Genomic DNA, 21428 nt, shown 5'->3' with positions numbered 1-21428 from the left:
CTAGTACACATTGATTATTACCATTTATTAATTTTATCATGTTGATAGAAAAAAAAAAAAATCAGCGGTTGTTAAAGGTCCTGCCAAGGAACAGCCATGTATTCTGCTTAATATATATTCATGAAAAAAAAAAAAAAATTACATGACAATATTTTGTAATATCTTGATTGTCATTGTTTATTACTAAATTATTAAACGGCTATGTAAGCCGGATCTGTAATTGAGAGCACCTACTATGCCAATTGTAAATTAATTTCTCGTAACCTTATCATGTTACTTGAACGACAGTTGTGTTGTACTGATTCTATCACCTACTGGCTTAGTTCCAAGGAAAAATTATCACGTTCTCGTTACATTAAGGAACTTAGTATTTCCCATGTATGTTACAGAGCTTCTTAACAAGAGCTTGTGCTGTGTTGGAAGGTGGCTATGATCACGCATAGGGTGTGTCATGTTAACCTCTCACGAGTTGTACGCCTTCTTGCGCATGTGGGGAGCTTCACAGCCTACAGTGACGAAGCCAACTGTGAGTTTGTTCCATGTATTTGCTATTTAAACGACGCCAATCATCATTATTATATTGAGCGGTTGGTTAGTTTGGAATGCACCGCTCACGTAAGTCTTAACTTAAGGCATAAATGGCATAATACTTGCCTGAAAATAAATGAAATGTATTGATGGGTGAAGTTATTTACAAGCAAATATTAGATGGTGTTTTGTACACCAGTAATTACCTGCCCGCCGCTAGATGTCATCTATTTTACATAATTAATTTGACTAATATATAGTATCGATCATGGCGGTAAAACATGTACTTTTCGTACCATCGCACCTTAATAGTTTTAAAGCCTTACTGGCTGTGGATTTGTTAAATAATGACCTGACTTACTTGTACTAGGCTAGTCTGGTCATGCAATCTTGAGTTTAGTTATGTCATTACTATGATTCGACTATAAAATGAGGCCAATTACATATCTTGGTGTAAGTTAGTCTTAAACTACACCGGCCGTTTCCAACGGTTCTCGAGTTAATCACTTCAAAGGACCAGGGCCTGAGTGTATAGCTGGAGTATACAAAGTTCTTGTTCACTTTGCAGAAAAGAAAAGAACAAATGAACAGATGAAGTCTACCGCCACCAGTTGGAGGCGCGGCCTGCTTCGGCTGCGTTGACTGCGGCAGTCATCAGTAGCAGCATGGATAGCAGAGACCTTCGGGACGAAAGGTCAAGGTCAGAATGGGCGAATGTAAGGACATCACTAGTCGCTGGTCCCCATCCCTAGGCATCGCTGTCAACTGGGCGTCAGACGGACTGGAAGCTTCCATTGGGAGCATTTGTCACTAAGCTTGTATTTGAGATTCCGTTCAATAAACTGTATAATTAATAGTGGTATCCTGGTGTTTTTACTCTAACAAAAGTTACAAACGATTGGTATGTTGGCTATGCCACCTGGAGCTACCTAGGCCTACCTGGGTATTTGGGTTTTCTCGTTTATTTCGTACGTAGTTTTATACAAAGTTCAGTCAAGGTATTGTATTATTTAATGTTAATTTTTAAATGTTATAGTTATTTTATTACGTATTGCCACTAATGTATGAGCCATGTTGCTGGATTCAAATAAATAAATGAAACATAATTATAGATATGGACAAAATACCAAAACTGTGTACCTACTATAGTGGCGGAGCGTCGATACAACTCGATTCCCAACGGGTTCCCTAAAATTCTCTAGTATCTGTAGAAGTCCATACAAAACAGATTCCAAAAACCCCTCCGGCTTTACCAACGAAAATTTTCACGCCCCGCCACTGGACTACCTACCTTAATATATGAGCGATATGGTGGTGAATTGAATACCTTAAGTGGACATAGGTAGTTTTGAAAAATACCTTTGGTCTGTCGGCCGGCCGACTCCCGGCCGATTACGTCCATCAAATTTGAAATTTGATTAATTAGAATATAATCCAAATTCCTATGACTCAAAAATCAGTCTGGCACCCGAGGAGTTATGAGAGGTAAGGTAATGTAAGTAGTGATTAGTGATGTGCAAGTTGAGGAAACTTTCCAAAAATATCTTAAATTTCTTGAAAAATTCACGAAACTTTCACGAAAAATAAAGGGAATTTAAATTTATGAAATGGAAAGTTTCCATCCATATAATTGTCCATACAAAGTTTCCGTAGTTTTCCTATGTGAAAATTTCTGAACTTTGGAAACTTTCCGTCGGCACATCAGTAAAAAATGTAAGTAATACGAAAGTTTAAATTATATCTTTTATTTTACGTTGTTTTACTGGAAAAGGTAGGGATTATTATGTATATAAAGAAAAATGTTTTCCTTAAACATTATAGTCATATATACATTTTCACGTATCACAAGAAGGTTTCTATTTATAAATATACCAGTACGTCTTCGAATTTGTAATGTATAAAGAGCAAATATATTACCGAAGAGGTAAGATTTAAAGAGAGCTAATTGCGTCTAATAACCCAGTTTTGGTCCAACGTTCAGTAAAAATACCGTCCCCTCTGAAAAATTCCTTTCTTTAAATTCTTCGTTTCACTAGTAGAAAATAGACATTCGAAGGCAATGTCATAAATACAAGTGGAATGTACAGTCAAGGCTTTCTTCATAAGTTTAAATAATTCTTACAAGGTATGTACGGTCTGGAAAAAAGAGAAGATATTAAAAATTGGCAACAATTTGGTGTCGTCCCGTTTAGATGCACAAATTAATTTGAAAGAGACCACATTACAATGTTGCCACTTTTTAATTTCTATCCTTTTTTTGTCAGACTATAATGAGAAGAGCGTTTGTAAAATTTTCGCTTTAGAATATCTTTACCGGGATAATGAATAAGTATAAGTACATCTCGTATTTGACATATACAATCGCACAAAAAATAATTAACGAAGACACAAATCGTCTTCCGACATCAGGTAAATACAATTTTATCTTTATGTCAATAATAAACAGCAACACCATGCATTAGTAAAATTGTGCTAGTTGTTTGTAATATATTAATCACTATACTTGAATAGTATTATTTAATGTATAGAACATTAAATGCGTCTACTTTTGAAACAGGGCGAGCCAAAGCTAAGGCTTGTACATCGACGGATATTTAATTCGCTACTATGATTACAATATTACTCGGTAAGCTAGAGGAAAACGTTAATACAGCTTGGCAAAAAATAATAGAAAGAAGTGGCAACGTCGTAGTGTCGTCCCTTTCAAATGAATATGTGTGAGAAAACGAGACGAGTCTACGATATTCACACTTTTTAATTGATACTCTTGCTTTACGTTCGGAACATCGTACTCGTTAATTTTACAAAAACATGATAAATTGGGCTTAAGTACGATATACATCGACACGGCTAACAGCCAAGTCTCACCCACAACCCATACCATTCGTTGCCATTGTATTACGCATTCGTAGATCAGTTAACACTTTTATTCTTAACAGTACAAATCATTTAGCTACCCTTCGGAAGGATCATTCATATTCCTCAATAATTACATAAATAACTACGGTCAAATACATATAAGATGGGTAAATAATATTCACTCAAATATACAGTTTTATGAAATTTCATAGTGGACTAGAGCACTGGTCACAGATTAGAGAATGCGGGCAAGGAGATTTTTGTTTCACTCCACACACACGCGTCACACACTCGCACTCACACTAAAACCTATATCTACTCACGATCCTGCTTGCCTGGTACAGTGTAAAATTAGCATAACAATACAATACCATCTCGCTCTAATAGATCCAGCTATCTTCCGCTATTACATAACTACAAGCAGGATAGTGAATGTTAGGTTTAAGCCAAATAACAATAAATTAATAGCCTTTATACATTTGGAGTATTTCTTTAAGCCATTATATCACTTTTTTAATGCACACAATAAATAAGCGGGTTATACACAGGTTTAAAACGAAAATTTTTCTCCAGTTCCCGAGAATTATGTAGGCAAGAACCTCATTTCTAATTTGAAACTAATCTCCTAAACCTGTGTATGACCCAAAAGCATCTCTTAAACTGTAACCTCATTACGTTAGCTACGTATAGTTATAATATAACAAATATATAATTAAATCACAGATTCTACTTTTCATTATAAATAGTTTGTTTTACCTAGAGTTCCTTCTTTCCGACCAGGAGATAAACGTTCATGTCGTCTTTGCCTTTGACGTAGACGCTGCCGCGCTGCTCGAACTGGTACAGCGGGGCCAGCGCGGGGATGCAGGCCTCGCCCAGCTGGATGCGCTGCGCCACGCCCGTCGAGTCCATCCGCGACGCGATGTTCACCGCGTCGCCCCAGATATCATAGTACAACTTCGTCGTACCTATAACCCCAGCCGTCACATCCCCAAAGTTGTACCCTATTCGAAGAATGAAATCGAACTCGAGCAAATCTTGATTAAAATTGTCTACGACTTTCTGCATTTCTAGAGCGAAATCCATCAACTGGTAAAGATGATCGTGAGAGCCGCGGGACGAGTGCCTCAAGTCCGGATTGAGCCCGCTGGCCGCCATAAATGTACTCCCGATCGTTTTGATCTTCTCCACGTGCTGAAACTCCGGTCTCTCCAACAGCTCGTCGAAATCCGCTATTAACTCGTTCAGAACTCTCAGGTATTCCTTTCCCTTCAGGTACGACTCGTCGTACATTTCGTTGAAATTGACTATGCTAGCGAAGATGATACCGACGTCCTTGTGGTTCTCGGAATACTTGGCAGTGTTCTTGAGCTGGTCGGCCACGTGGCGCGGGATGATGTTGTGCAGCAGCCAGTCCGCCTGGTTGCGCATGTTCTGAACCCGCTGCTTGTCCCGGTTGGCCACGACGTTGCTGTAGAAACTGAGCCGGTAGCTGATCTCAAACTCTCGATTCAGAAACCATACCAGCATTAGCAGCAAAACTACGTCCAAATAAAGCTCCGTTAAATGCATCTTATGCATCATGCTTTCGCCTGAGTCGGTACTGTTGTTCTCTAACCAGTCATCGGAGTAATCATTGGTCGCGTTTAATGAGTTATTATAAAAAGCGGATACTACTGGAGGCCGCATAATATCAGAGTCTAAATATTGAGTATTAACTTCGTGACACCCGAACACGGCGAGGAACAAGAACAGGCCGGCATAGACGGTCACCAACGTGTTCTTCACCAGCCAGTTCATTTGGGTGAAATTACAGAAATGGACTATGCTAATGCACAACAGATACACGTAGAAGGACTGCTCGCCCCTCAGAATAGGCATCGTCGTGTAATCACAGGAGAAATTTATTAAAATAGCCAGAATCGGCAGACTGATCAGCAGCCCGCCCGATAAATGCCACGGAAACCAAGCGGTTAGTTTCCTAAATATCTTAACGGACCGCCGGATCGTGTCCGTGACGGGAGGGTTCCCTTTCGTCTTCCATTTCAAGTAGTGTCGGTAGACGCAGCAGGATATCGTTACAGCCTCTATGAGGGCGAAAATCACGAACCAGCCGATCCACTGTCTCCACGCGTGGTATAAAACGAATATGGAAACGGAGACGGCCAGGAAGATTATAGCGGAGACGAGGATGTCTAAAGCGGTGTTGAATCTCGAGGTGGTAAGAGTGGGGGGGAAATCCTCGCAGTCGTCGCTCCGGTGGGCTTTGTCGCGATATTGTGCTTCTATTTCTGGTGCTTTGAAGAAGAGAGTGAACCTGTTGAGGGGCGGCTGGACGAAGTAGTTGATGCCGGAGCGGGCGTTGTCCTGCACGCAGCGGATGAGCTGCAGGTCGGACTGCTTGCGCAGCTTCTGCAGCGACTGCACCTGCTGGTCGCTGAGCGGCGGCGGCAGGCGCGCGCGCGCCGCGGGCTCGTTGAGCGACGACTGCGAGGACGTGTAGTAGCCCGACACGCGGTGCTGCATCATGTCGTGCTGCGACACCGCGATCGACGTGTGGTTCAGCGCAAATATCTGCAAGACAAGTTCGAGCACATTAGGTATCAACTCTTAACATGTTTGTCTTTTCATTTGGGTTACTTTTTAAGGCTAGAAATACACAATATATAAACTGCATGCCATGCAATTCAATTCTTTTTTTTTTCAACTTAAGACCCAACTGAGGTCATTGTTGTTAGTGCGTAATTACAAAAAAAAAAACTTAAAAATATGGTTGGTATTCTACAAATCTAAATTATAAATATGAATATCAATACAATATAAATAAAATAATTTTAAAGATCTATAATTTTTATCCTCTGCTCATTTGTTGGCAAGTATTGATGAGTTCTGTAAATATAGATGAGTTCTGTTGTTCTAGATTCTAGAGTAATTAAAGTGCAATTCGTGTTCGTTGTAGCATACCAGATTGCGTATCCGTAAACTAAAATATTTACAATTACTTTTTTTTGTTTATCTTACTAGTATCTGGTTATGCGTAGGCTGCATTGAACATGTTTATGATCTTGTGTTAAAAATTTAATGAATTATCACGTCTACTGTAAAATGGAGCATTAAAATAACCCGAGGTTACCACTCAAAGGTGTACTATTTTAGTAAAAGTACTCCTGACTTAGCACTTTGCGGTCTCTTTGACTGTAGTGAACCTAATTAATGTGCTGTAGCCCCACATATTCTATGACGTCTTATGCGGTCAAAGGTTTAACTTTCGCATGCTGAAACGCACTGATTGCTACAAATGCTATCTCTTATAAACGCCATCGGCCGCTTACATCGCTACAGGGGGGTTACCATGACGTGCTAAAGCCGTTCAGTTTAGGTTGAGAGAGGGACGGAGCTATGTAACTGATATAGCTGTGTCCCTTTCTCTCAACCTAAACTGAACGTCTTTAGTACGTCATGGTAACTCCCCAGTTCTTCACACTTCAACGTTAGCATAGAGGAATAAGTAAGGGGAGAGTTGTAACTCCATACATCAGTAAATGCGGGTTAGTTAGGCATAATTAAGTGATATCTAGCGACAATCACGCGTCAACTAGCGTAAATTATCAGTACTGCTACTTGTCAATAGATTCTATTTTTAGCTAATTACAATAATAAGAATCAGTATTCTGTTTTCAATTCCTTTTGCTTGTAATATAAGTTGTAAAGTGTTCTAATATTAAATTTTTGGCAGACGAGTTGAGACGAGAGTTGCAATTCTTCCTTTACTTATTCCTCTATGACGTTAGCTTCTGGACTTTGTAGAAACATTGGCGCTGAGGTCAGACATTGTGTATGTAAAATAGGGGACTAAAGACTTAGACTACGTACTTACTAACGCAAAAATGTCGTTGTTAAGGGTTCGTTGGACAATATCGGCATGTCAGTTAAAAGTGAAATAACTACCTGTCAGCCATTGAAATTGAAATTGAAGTACCTGCTTCTGTATGCTGGAGCGGCGGCTGGTGCTGCGTATGCCGCTGTCCTTGCGGCTGTTGACGGAGGGGCACAGGCTGACAGAATCCTCTTGCGTGACGCTTGAGCTGCACGCTACACTGCGCGCAGCTCGCCCGCTGCGCGGCTGGCGGAGGGGCACAGGCTGACAGCGTGGAACTAGCTCGCCTTGCGTGGCTACGGCATACGGGGATCTAGAATAGGAATTATAATTTCCTTAGCAATGTCATTTACATAACAGACGATAAAATAATCATTTTTAGAATGGTAAGAGATGGTCGCGACTAGGTGGTAATTTGGGGTACCTAAGTTGAGGATAATTCTAATGAACACATGTCACTCTAGTTAATAAAGTGTTGGAATTATTCTAAAGTCTGGATTGCCCTCTGTACCTGAACTCATCGGCGTGGCGTTACCACCAGCCGGAACTTCAATATTTTCTTATACATATAAAACTATAATACCTATGCTGTGAATTGACGTATAATTGATCAACAAGTAATTTAGAACAACACCTCAGTCGCTTAGCCACTTCTGAATAACTCATTTCTAGTCCACTGTAAAACGTCATTTAAATGACGTAGATTGATTTAAACAAACAAAGTACTATGACTCTTACAGTGAAAAAGTTCTATGGCGTATTACAAATCACAATCAGTTTGTTCGTTAGTACTTTGAATAGAAAATAAACGTCGTACAAAAGCCATGACGAATCGCAATTTTCCGGTATTACACATAGTTCATTAGGCAAGAAAAATACGTATTTTCTAGCCTCAATGCACCAACGGCGGAAGAGTAGTGAATGAGACAAACGCTTGGCATTGGCAGACACTAATAGCGTTATTCGTAAATGCTGTATTGACTTCTTATGTGTTTGAGAGAAAAGGATAAAACATAACTATGCATAAATTAATTAAGTTTTACGAATAAAGTGCCTACTTAATTGTTTATGTAGGTTCGTGGCTTGTTGCTACTACTGGCAGGTACTTATTGTTGCCAACCGACGATATAAAAACAGTTCAATGCAAAAAACATAATAGCAATTGGTCAAGCTTATATTATGCATTATTTTATATCGATAAGGACCCAAGTAGGTACACAAGGAATAAATTGTTAATAAATATGTATGAGTAGAACAGTGGTGGGCAAAGTACGGCCCGCAGGCCGGATATGGCTCGCGAAAGGACTTTATCCGGCCTACCTCCGGTCCTTCTAAATAGTGTGACATAAACAGAGCTGTCGTAAAACTGCATTTTAGATGTAAATCTGGCCCTCTAAAATTCCTTCATATTTTGGCCCCCAATGAAAGTTTTCCCACCACTAGTAAAGGGGCATTTTCAGAATTTGGGTCCCTTTAATTAGCGTAAGTTGTTAACAAAAATTATCTCGCTGTCAGTTTTGGGACGACAATTAAGCATAAAAAAATTTACTTTTTTTTTCATTTTGTAGATTATCACTTTAACTTTATGTAATTAACACAAAAACAATATTTTTATTGAAATTTCATGCTTAGTTATCGTCACAAAACTGACAATAAGTTATTTTTTGTTAACTCAGGTTTTTGTTAACTACGCTATTTGGGTCCCAAGTTCTAAAAATGCCCATGAGTATAAGCAGCTAAAGTTATGTTTTACTGTCAAGTCCAACTTACATCAATATTAGTAGGCCTTCCATACTGCGATCTGTAACTGCTGCTTCTCGCAAACGGTGACATGTTGCTCCTAGACTGGCTCAAATACGACCGAATATCAATAATCTCCTTCTCAAACGACACCATGTCAGGGTTCACAGGCGTATTGAGTTTGCTACTAGTTGGCCTAGCTTTGGTCTCTTGAGCTTCTATCACTATAGGCACTTGCTGGTAACCGTTGGTCGACGGTGCGTCCCCGCGCGATAACAGTTGAAGAGTTTTGTCGGCATCATTGAATTCTTGCTTCTTTATTGAGTGTAGTGGGGTATCGGAATGTTTTCTTAAGAATTTTGACACCCTCCAATTCTTTAACTTGTTTGCGTACTTGCCGTAACTTCCTAAAAGAATGAAATAAAAGGTTAGTAGTCACTCGCTCCGTGCTATGTATCGTAGCTACGGCTACTTGTAAGGGATGTAGGATATTATATATTTTGCTTGTTTGATAGTTGGATTAGTTGGCAACTCTCAAATAATATGAAGATATTGTCCCACGAAAATCCATATTTTTAACCTCCGACGCAAAAACGAGTGTTATAAGTTTAACGTGTCTGTATGTCTGCCTGTCTGTCTGTATGTGTGTCTGTCTGTGGCATCGTAGCTCCCGAACAGATGAACCGATTTAGGTTTTTTTTGTTCGAAAGCTGATTTAGTCGGGAGTGTTCTTAGTCATGTTTCATGAAAATCGGTGAGCTAATTCGCGGTAGAGGGTTTTTTCAAAATTTTAATTTTGTGGTTAGGTTAGAGGCGCGTTGACTTCTCTTCTCTTGTGTTACCCCCACTAGATATATGCAAGTGACAGTATATGTTTCTGGGTCTACAAATAATAGCTACAGCTCATTTGATGTTCCCTGGTTGGTTAAAGTTTAGGCGGCGCTGCGCTGCGCGGCAGTCAGGAATAGCCCCGGGAACATAGTTTGCAGTCGGGTATTTCAGGGACATGGATGACCATTGACCACGCTTAATTTATTAGCAGGACAGGCCTTATTTGTTAGCCACGATGACAGATTATTAATATTTAAATTACCACTTTCCCGCAAAACGACAAACCTACCTACGCTAAGTAGGTATGCGGTCAAAACGTTGATTTGTTAAAGGTTTATTTATAAATAAACCTAAACTCTTTCCTTATTCATTCAGGTAAAACAAACATGCTAACGCCCGTAACGGCGGCATGTTACAACAATTAATTATCGAACGATCGCTAATCTCATTGACACCTGAACTGTTTGATCTCTCAATTAGACTTTAAGCACATGTTAATTCAATTTGATTGCATTGACAACGTGAAGATGCGATCCACTATGATAAAGAAACCTTATTAGTTCAGCTTTAGGATCTATAATTTGTTGGCATAATAATTGTAACGATAGAGTTGATCTCGAGCAGTTTATTCGCAATAATCTTCCTTGCAGGCCTATTATGCTTCCAATTTTATCACTATCTTCGTGGATAAAGCATCCGTCACGTTCTGGCAAGTATGTCAGTGCGAGAGTGACAGATGTCTTATCCACGTGGATAAGTGATAGAATTGTAGCATAATAGCCCGACTGGACTTGGGTTGGAAACGTTTGAAGTCCTTCACCTCTGTGTCACGCGCTACGATAGTGTGTGCAAGTGTTTACTAAACGGCAACATCGTGTTGTAAATTGCTGATTCTATATTTAACACCCATTACTCAAATCTTGTAAACATGGCTTATCAATGAAATAAATGAGCTCGTTTTTTTCGTTGTAACTATGTTTGCAGCATCACCTTTGGAGAGTCAACATATCTTATCGGGGCCTTGTGCTGATAAAATGACTTTGGCCGGCTACAATTTCTACCTTAACTTTTCCCAAGACTGCTCGAGTTCCCACGCCGAATCATTTCGAAACTTCATGTGTCATTTCAACTCCCAGGATTTATAAAAAATTGGACTGCTTAAGTTGTTGTTTTACCGGATACGCACTTTTAAATTTATAACATGGAAAAATATGGAAACACGGCGTGGAAAAACACACCATACCTGCATAATATGGACACTGCCGACACTGGACAATATTTACAGAATCGGTTCCGAAATTTAATCTGTGTTTTTCTGAGAGACCGCGCTGTGGTAATATTATTTTATGTGTATGTCGATTACAAATACATAATTCATTTTATGATTTATCCTAAAGACGACCATTGCCGGAGAAAAACTGCCTAGAGGCTCTATAGGATTTGGAAAATGAAATATGTTAGAAAGGAAAAGAGATATACTATACAACGATTTCGACTTACCTACAGACGTAGGACTTTTAGACGAGCTGTCGGTTCTCTCCTGAAACCCTTTCTCCCTTTTTTCATCCAATTCATCGGAGTCCAATATACTGGGTAGTGAACTAGCTTTAGCACGAAATTGGAAGGGGGCGGGTGATAGAAAGTTGTCCGATTTTCGAGCGCCGTTGAAGCCTTGCGGAGACTGGGGAGAGCGGGGGGGTTGCATGAATGAAAGGACGGATTGAGGGGAAGCTGCGGGGGAGATGATGAGGCGCAAGTTGACGGGGTTGGAGGGGGTGAGGCACTGCTCGTGGTCGTACGGGGAGCTCAGCTGACGGCCCTCTATGAAGTATGTTTTATGACCTGGACATATACAAGAGGGTTTGTAGTCACGTCAAGAATATATACATACACCTATTCTGTAAAGACATTTTACGGAAGCCCAATGCAACTTGCTTTAATAACAGCTAGTCACGTTTTCTGTTCAAAAGCATAAAGTGTATACTTTTTAGTGTCAAAAACGTTCAAGAATTGTAGCCCAGTTAAATGTCATTGCCATCGTAAAACTTTTACTGGGGACGCTATTGCACAACACCCTGCATTTTATGATTTAAGCACTGAGACTTGGCACAGGTTGTTCCTTGGGTGGCCCTGAGTAGATAAAGATCGGGAGGCATCGAGAGCCCCCCTTAATTTAGGAGGGAAGAGGGGGGAAGGCTGGCGCCGCCGCGCTTCCTTTGAAACCATATTTCTCTAAAACTATACAAAATAGGGCATGCGATATATCATTTTCGGATAAATGAAGGACGAGGAATTCATTTTTGGGACAAAAAAAATGTATTTTAGAACAAAAATACAAAATAAAATGGGAAAATCTGAAAACAAGATTTTTTTTTATACATATTATTGCACATTTTATGAAAACTGTAATGGTTTTTTCTAAATAAAAAATATTATTTAATAGCTACATTTATCTAGTTTTAGAAAATGTATAATTTGTTATAGAAATATATTATAGGACGAGTGATAAAAAATAATTTACATCGCCCAATAGGGTGATTTGAATGCTCATTTCAATAAGTTTTGTCAATGATTTCAGGTATAATCACTATTTTTAACACACGAAAGCCGTAACCATTGTAGTTTATGGCTATTTTAGTGATTAATGTACTTAAAATAAAATAAAATACAAAAATTTAAAAAAATATTAAAAATGTGATGATTTTTTTTAACATTATCCTATTTTGTTCTTTCTACACAATATATATCTAAAAGCCATAAATATCAATAAAAAGCCACATTTATACAGTTTATAAAAATATATAGTTTGTTATATAAATATATTACGAAACGCGAGATAAAAAATAATGAAAATGAAAATTTTAATGTACGGGTCAGCTTGCATTATTCGATGAGGTGAGGTAAAGGTACTACCCGCTATGCAGTGGAGTTCGTCTAGTAATACAGAAATATACTTATTCTAATAACGTTTACACATGTAGGTATATCACGACCCAGTACAGAAAATTGTAAAAGTCCTATAATATAGTTTATTTTGATTGTAAAATAAAATTGCATGTGACTTATATTGCAAAAAAAATGTCTTAATCACGTTCTCCTCTCCTAAAGCAGTTCTGCATGCATAGGCTTGAAGATTTTTTAGTTTACTAGCAGAATTTAGTTACTTCCTTTGGGCCCCCTTAAATCGGTTTTACCAATCCATGAAAGATAAAATAAAAATCGTCATATTCTTCCTTTCAGTATCAATGATAGTTAGTTATTGCGCAATAGTGCCATAAAAAATAAACTAGATTCGTATCAGCATTAAACATTAATGATTTTTGAACTAAGACATTGCTTTTGTACAAAGGAGAACCTCAAAAAATGGTCTGACTAGACGAAAACATGTGTATCGGGGCTAGTACCTACTCAAGGCTCTCAAAAAGTGTAGCTATTTTGAGTTATTCAAATAAAACAACCTGAATAGTCTGAATTTAATTATGTATATATCACAACATCCACTGCATAAGCACATCAGCTCCGAACATTTAATTTAAAAATATGTCTTTTTTTTTGACGGTTGCACCTTACGCGCCACTGTTTTTTATTACACCTGCATCCGACAATTTCGAGGCATGTTTCTGCAGCAACAGGCAACGTTGCGGGCAAGTAGGCTCCCAAATCTCAATTGTTACAGACTTTCGTCCAGCCACAAGTAGCAAATAATGGCAAATTTTGAATTGGGTTTAGTTGACCCCATAAATGGACACCTTGATATACCTATAACCCTTACAAAAATGGTGCAAGGCAGCTTTTGTCGGTGAAATGCTGTTAATTTGGCGGTCTTTTTTGGTTAATAACTATTTTCGGCACTCGTTAACCAAAGTACAGGACGCAGATCTGGAATAATACATATGTCAAGTAAGAATTATCCATAAATTATGCAAATCATATAGATAACTACTATTTCACAAGATGTATTAGGATCAGATGTATATATCTGACCTATCATATCAATCGATCATTTCATGTAATATAAATAGTTAAATTCAGACTATATAGGAGTAGGTATGTTGTTTAATTTGAAGTACTCTAAATAACTACATTTTTTTGAGAGCTTTGAGTACCTTTACCTCACCTGACCTCAGCTGACCCGTACCGTACATCAAGATCACTTTCATTATTTTTTATCTCGCGTTTCGTAATATATTTATATAACAAACTATATATTTTTATAAACTACATAAATGTGGCTTTTCATTCATATTTATTGCTTTTAGATATATATTGTATAGAAAGAACAAAATAGGATAATGTTATAAAAAAGTTATCACATTTAATTTTTTTTTTAATTTTTGTATTTTTTTTATTTTAAGTACATTAATCACTAAAATAGCCATAAAATACAATGATTACGGCTTTCGTGTGTTAAAAATAGTGATTATACCTGAAATCATTGACAAAACTTATTGAAATGAGCATTCAAATCACCCCATCGGGCGATGTAAATTATTTTTCCCCTCACTAGCTCGGAAACACGTGTTTTGTCCTTTAATACCAGCGGGTAAAAACGCATTTTATCCACTAGTGGGTAAAGTAATTTGACCTTGAATAAAGTCAAATTAACTGCATTAAAATTGATAAAAGTAGGTGAATCTAGTAATAAAGATGATTTACCACCTGTGGAACTACTGGAAGCAGCGATAAACGCATTTTTTGCGTTGTAGTTTCCTCGCTATAGTGAGGGGAAAAGTTTTGTGTTACACTCGGGTGCAAATGTATTTTCCCCTCACTAGCTCGGAAACACGTGTTTTGTCGTTTAATTATTTTATCACTCGTCCTATAATATATTTCTATAACAAATTATACATTTTCTAAAACTAGATAAATGTAGCTATTAAATAATATTTTTTATTTAGAAAAAACCATTACAGTTTTCATAAAATGTGCAATAATATGTATAAAAAAAATCTCGTTTTCATATTTTCCCATTTTATTTTGTGTTTTTGTTCTAAAATACATTTTTTTTGTTCCAAAAATGAATTCCTCGTCCTTCATTTATCCGAAAATGATATATCGCATGCCCTATTTTGTATAGTTTTAGAGAAATATGGTTTCAAAGGAAGCGCGGAGGCGCCAGCCTTCCCCCCCTCCTCCCTCCTAAATTAAGGGGGGCTCTCGATGCCTCCCGATCTTTATCTACTCAGGGCCACCCAATGAACAACTGTGCCAAGTCTCAGTGCTTAATCATAAAATGCAGGGTTCCCATACAAGACATAGCAATAGCGTCCCCAGTATTTATCTTGACGCGACTAATAATTAACACAACAAATCACGAAGACATTAAAAAACATTTAGACAATAATTACCGAATACTTCCTCGCCTTCTTCTAGAACATACGAGCCTCCAAGGAACCTTGTGGTCTCCTCGGAGACGTGCACGCGTCCAGGCTTGCCGGTGGACTCCATCTTGTTGGCGAAGGACACATCGTTGCTCCACACGTCGAACTTGAAGCGCCGGGTGCCCACGATCCCGCACAGCACAGTTCCTGTGTGCACGCCCACTCTCATGTTGATTCCCTCGCCGCGCTCTCGGTCGAATTCTTGGATAGCGTCTATCATACCTAAAAAAATTATACGTTATTTACTTATAGGTACCTAAAGGCAGTGGTTTGAGTGGTATAAAAAGCTGTACGAGGGCTGATTGGAAAGTTCGCGGCCTGACCATTAAAAAAAAAACTTAGTTTCTTTTTTCTGCCGTCATTTTGAACTGTCATTATTTAGTTGTCATCCCGCGAAATTTTAATTAAATGCAATATTTTAAAATAAGTTTTTCCTCTCATTTAAAAATACGTGTAAGCAGTTTTTTCACAATGGACAATTTGGAGCAACGTGATGTAATTAACTATCTTCATAAAAAAGGATTGACTGCGAAACAAATTTATGAAGATTTGCAGTGTACATTAGGGCAATCCGGTCCATCATATACGATGGTAAAAAAGTGGGCAGCTGAATTCAAGCGGGGACGAGTCAGTATCGCAGATGACCCTCGCTCCGGGAGGCCAACTACTGCGACCAATCCAAATAATGTGGCAACTGTATGCAAAATGATAATCCAAGACCGACGGTTAAAAGTGAGAGAAATAGCCGACATCGTAGGCATCTCCTATGAAAAAACTCAAAACATTATAGTTAACGAATTAGGGTTTTCCAAGGTGTCGGCGAGATGGGTTCCAAAGCTCCTTTCAGTGGAACAAAAAATCACTCGTCTAACAATTTCACGCGACTGTCTAGACCTGTATGAAGCTGACCCTCAAGACTTTTTGGACAGATATGTTACTATGGATGAGATATGGGTTTACCACTATACGTCCGAGACTAAACAGCAATCAAAACAGTGGGTTCGTGCTGGATCTCCGCCACCCAAAAAGGCAAAGGCCATTTTGTCGGCAAATAAAGTTATGGCATCAGTGTTCTGGGACGCAAAGGGTGTAATAATGGTTGACTATCTCCAAAAAGGTACGACTATAAACTAGGACTATTATTGCGAACTTTTACGTCGATTACGTCGACTTTTACGTCGACTTTGAAAGTAAAAAGACCTGGAGTGCTGACAAAGAAAGTTCTTTTCCACCAGGACAATGCACGCGTGCATAAGTCACTAAAGTCAATGGCAGAAATTCATAATTGCGGGTTTGAATTATTGCCGCATCTGCCTTATTCACCCGATTTGGCACCATCGGACTTCCATTTATTTCCAAACTTAAAAAAACACATGGGTGGTAAGAAATTTTTGACCAACGACGAGGTCCAAGCTGAAGTGGATACCTATTTTGAAGGCCTGGAGGATTTTTTTTTTAAAGTGGTATAATGGCTTTGGAATCCAGATGGAATAAGTGCAAAGACCTTAACGGGGACTACGTAGAGAAATAAAAGCCGCGAACTTTTCAATCAGCCCTCGTACCATTGTATATATATATATCCACGAATTATATTTTAGGGCGTCAAGCTTGCGCATAATCTGACAAAACAATAGGTATAAGGTAGTACAATAGGTGCAAGTGTGCAAACATTTATAGAAATCGAACATTACTAATTCACGATTGTAGATTTGTTAGCGTGGTAGATCATTTGTTTTAAATTTCAATTTAGAAGATAATAGCGACATGACTGCCTTGTTGGCCAGCGTTCCCACTTAAGCGTTGCGTGTCTCGGGGCGCGCAACGGACGTCCGCGCCACGCCACCTGAATGTAATTCAAAAAACGTCTCCTCAGTACATTTTGTATAGGAAGGACGTAAGACGCGCCCCAGGTGGCGTGGCGGCGGCGTGGCGCGCGCCGCGCCGCTTGGCGGCGCGTCTTACGTCCTTCCTATACAAAATGTACTGAGGAGACGTTTTTTGAATTACACTGAAGCGGCGTGGCGCAGACGTCCGTTGCGCACCCGGAGACACGCGACGCTCTGATGTGGCCGGTCCCTTGGATTGTAAACAAGTGCGTCACGAGTCAGTGATTGTACTGATTGTACATACCTAGCCCCATCTCCACGCAGCACGTGGCGTGGTCGGGCCGCGGCTCCGGACAGCCCGACACGCAATAATAACAGTCGCCGAGCGTTGAGATCTTCTCGCACCCGTGTATCTGACACAGCTCGTCAAACTTCTCAAACAAATCATTCAGTATATTCACTAACTCTTCAGCACCTTTGTTACTGGACATTCTCGTAAAACCGACAATGTCAGCAAATAAAATACTGACATTGTCCATACAGCTCATGTTAAATGGTCGGAACAGTGACTTAATATCTCCCGCTCCGGGATTAGAAGGCCTCGCGTTAAGTGGATCGTGATGATTCTTCAGACTAGGCTCTGATTCCAAAACTTGCTCCTCCATAAGGCAGCTCGCGAGTTTCGGAGGCATCACTGAATGTATCATTTTCTCTTTCAATTGCTTCTCCATTTCTAGCTGCCTTCGCACCAACAGACTCTGACCTACTTTCATAAATGTACCGCGCATTCTGACAAATGTCATTAAATATATATGGATACCGATAATGTGCACACACAGCTGCAACAGGACCCTCACAAACAGTCCGGGCCCTTGCCATTCCTGTTCAGTCAGGTGCAACACAATGTTCAACACTTCAAAAACAATTGAATATAAAATTCCAGTAATAACACAGGCAAAAAGTGGTAGAGGTGTAAGTGTGTATATAATCAACAGGATTTCAATGCACATGATGAAGTGTCCTGATTGGCTGATGTCAGCGCGCGGGGAGGCAGCCCGTGGGTCTGCGCCTGTGTGGTGAGCGTCACGAGTGAGAGGCTAAGAGTGCACAGCGCCAGGGCCATAACTAAGGATATCTTGAATGTATACCCCTTGTATACATCTGTGAATGTGACATACAACATGACAGATGTTATCAACAGGACTCCGGCAAATATAGAACACAGAAATGGCCATTTCACTGTCATGCCATTCAAACCCAGGACCACAAAGTAGACAAACCATGATATAGAAAATATCAAAATGTATAAAAGTGCAAATCTGAAATTAAAAGAAAATAACATTCATTGTAAGGACACATTACAAAAACTGCAGCTATAACATTTAGAAATGGGTAACCATGCATTTTATTAATATACACCAAAATAAAAATTCATATGGTTAACTTACCGGAATCTTAATCTTATTTGTCTAAAGGAACTATGTCTATATTGGCCTTCTAGTATTTCAGAATCAAATCTGGGATTCCACCATGTACCAGGGGCAGCCCTTTCAAAGGCGATGGGGATGGTGAGCCCACAGCAGTTGGTTGTAGGGCTGTTGTGAGCGAGGTATGCCTGAACATGGGGTGCCAGTCTAATTTGAGCATCTTCCCCCTCTGAGCAGTCTGCGTCATGCTTCAGGTCGGACTTCTCCGAGCCATCACTGCAGTTGACACACCCACCTGGGGCACTCATTGTGTACTTTGTAAGTGTCTCATGCTATCCATTCTCCAATCATACCAGAGTTGGGCCTGCCCATATTAAAATCTACAAAAGAATAACACATATAAACAGACTAGCAACCAAATGTCACTAAAGTCTGTAGATAATTACAATTGCTTACATTAGTTAGTAAGCTGAATATCTCTTCAAAGGATAAACCTAAATATATTATAACAATATTAGTAATTAGCAATTTTTGATTATTACAAGAGTGAGATTATTGCAATGAGGAAAAAGTACTCAATGTCAAATGTAAGTGATGCCCATCTTACATCAGAACTCATAACATCCGATAATAACTAAATTACTCTCGTGCATCTAATTATAAAAGCTGACAAGATTTGTTTGTATAACATAAGAAAAAGCATAATCTGGACTTCATCGTTTGTGCGTTTACATCAATTTGAGAATAATAGAATCGGAGAATACACTATTATAGGGAATGAGTTTATCTCAGTATTTATTTCGATAATAATAACAAAATCACTGTGAACAAAGTTAAGGCACCAATTCGAATGCACAAAATCAAGGTTATCACTAATCTACACATAAACTCCTCAAATATGTCACCGAATTTTGCATTAATAAATATAGAACTAACATACGTTTCAAATCCAGTCTATCATTTCACTGTATTAAAATCAGCAATGAAAAATAAATCTCTACTATAAAAGCTGAAAATCCTGAGAGCCTGCAACCACAGACAAAAATCTACTGCTTTATTGAACTGACGTTGACATTTGCTTTTGCTGACGGCACTGTTTCAGACAACGTTTAGAATGCTCGGCGTTACAAAAAGTTCATCAATTAACACTAAATTTTTATATTTGAACCACATGGCAACTACACTATGGCAAATAAGCATACAGTCCGCCTGATGGTAAGCAGTCACCGTAGCCAAACCTTTTTCAGTTCAGTAGCTCCCTTCAAAGACTTAGTCGTTACTGGGTATTCTCCATAAGTTCACTTAGAATTCCAACAGAAATTCTGATAAAAAGGTTCTTATTGCACATGAAGAGAATTTGAAAAGAAATAAAAACGACTTTTATCAAATATATATGTATATGTATCCAACAAAATAGACATATTCGGTCATAGTTATATTATATGGTACATAAAAAATACAGGGAAATTGGTACAAAGCAAGATTGAATTGATTAATACAAAACTTAAAACATGATTGTACTTAGACTTTAGAAATACCACTCAAAAAATGATACAAACATAATCTAAAATAGCAAGTAGAAAATCATAATCATAAAACTTAACAATACTTCTATAAATGCATAAGTTTCCTGGGGCAAATGTATACATATTAGCATATCATATTGTCAAGAACACAGAGGCTTAGGAGTATTCAATAGTAAAAGATGATCTGCTAGTTGGTCTGCCTGACAAATTATTTTGTGATATACTACTGACTATATTTAACATACTTATATAATCATTTTTGCTCAAACATCACAGAATTTGTTTCAAGATCATAATATTTAACATGTAACCCTATTACCATCCCAACTAATGCTCATAATATCCAATATTATGTATTTAAAAATATTTAAGCGGGTTACTCACATGTTAAGTCGATGTAACGTTCGACATGTTTCGATCCGTTTCCGAGAATCTTTCTCAAGAGTAGCAGGGCACAGAGCAAGCGCTTGCAGTATGAGCCCGCACAGAAAGATCCTCGGTTACTTAACACGTGAGTAACCCGCTTAAAATATTTTTAAATATGTTTGAATCTTACGGGAGTTTTATGAATTGCTTTTTTTATGTCTAATGCTTTTATGATAGATATATCATGAATTATATCCTTTCAATTAGCAGGATCCCTATAAGCAGTAGATTAAGATCTACCTAATTGTTAATTCATCATTTTACAAAACATTGGCCATAAATTCTGGTAACTACAATATTTAACATTTATATAAAATTTAACATTATAATTATTACAACCAATTATGTAGCTACTTGATTATTTTACCTACTATCACATTACAACTTTAGTAATATCATAAAAGGAAGACAAAATATAGTAATATTGTCTGCAACTTAACACCTACAGACAAAAATATTAGCTAGTCGGTCCACTTTCAATTTATCATCAATAAGGCACATTCTGAAGCACCACAATAAATTCAAATGATATCTACTAAAATAACAGCTTCATGTCCATATCATATTACTTTGTTAACAATTAACACATTAATTTCATTCACAATCGGCAAACAACAATGTTTAACCCATTTATCTTAATAACTATGACATTTAAATTATGCAATGTAGTAAATGTTTGAATCAAAATTATTGCTTTTCGAATTTATCAACCAGATAATATCTTCAACCATAGCAGTTTTTATTTTTGAAAGTTCTTAAAATTTAGTCATTATACATCCCATCAAGTAAAAAGTCCATCCTTTTGTAATGCCTATTCTTCCAAGCTTCTTGTCCCCTCTTTAGAGCCATGTAGCCCAGCACGGCAAACAGAGGTACAACCAGAATTGTAATTACAATGGGCATTATCATCCCCGGGTGGCTGCCTGCCTTGTTAGCCTGGGTTTTAAATGACCCATCACCAATTCCGGGATGAGACATTTTTTCTACAATTATACTGCCACCTTCTT

The 21428-nt window shown here is 38.3% G+C and overlaps 1 protein-coding gene across 1 annotated transcript; it reads right to left on the bottom strand.

Annotated features, from left to right (window-relative positions):
* Nucleotides 1-3555: 3555 nt before the first annotated feature.
* LOC125228627 (adenylate cyclase type 9) lies at nucleotides 3556-19491 on the bottom strand. The gene is given in 10 exon segments (XM_048133283.1): nucleotides 3556-5961; nucleotides 7367-7562; nucleotides 7564-7577; nucleotides 9035-9411; nucleotides 11336-11677; nucleotides 15184-15438; nucleotides 17347-18097; nucleotides 18100-18361; nucleotides 18491-18849; nucleotides 19406-19491. Coding segments are annotated over 9 exon segments (4302 nt in total). The 5' UTR covers nucleotides 18778-18849; nucleotides 19406-19491; the 3' UTR covers nucleotides 3556-4143.
* Between the last annotated feature and the right edge of the window lie 1937 nt (nucleotides 19492-21428).

This window comes from Leguminivora glycinivorella, chromosome 8 (genome assembly GCF_023078275.1).
Source record: "Leguminivora glycinivorella isolate SPB_JAAS2020 chromosome 8, LegGlyc_1.1, whole genome shotgun sequence".
Lineage (NCBI taxonomy): Eukaryota > Metazoa > Arthropoda > Insecta > Lepidoptera > Tortricidae > Leguminivora > Leguminivora glycinivorella.
The sequence above is the reverse complement of the archived record's forward strand: the minus strand, read 5'-3'. Positions and strand labels throughout refer to the sequence as shown.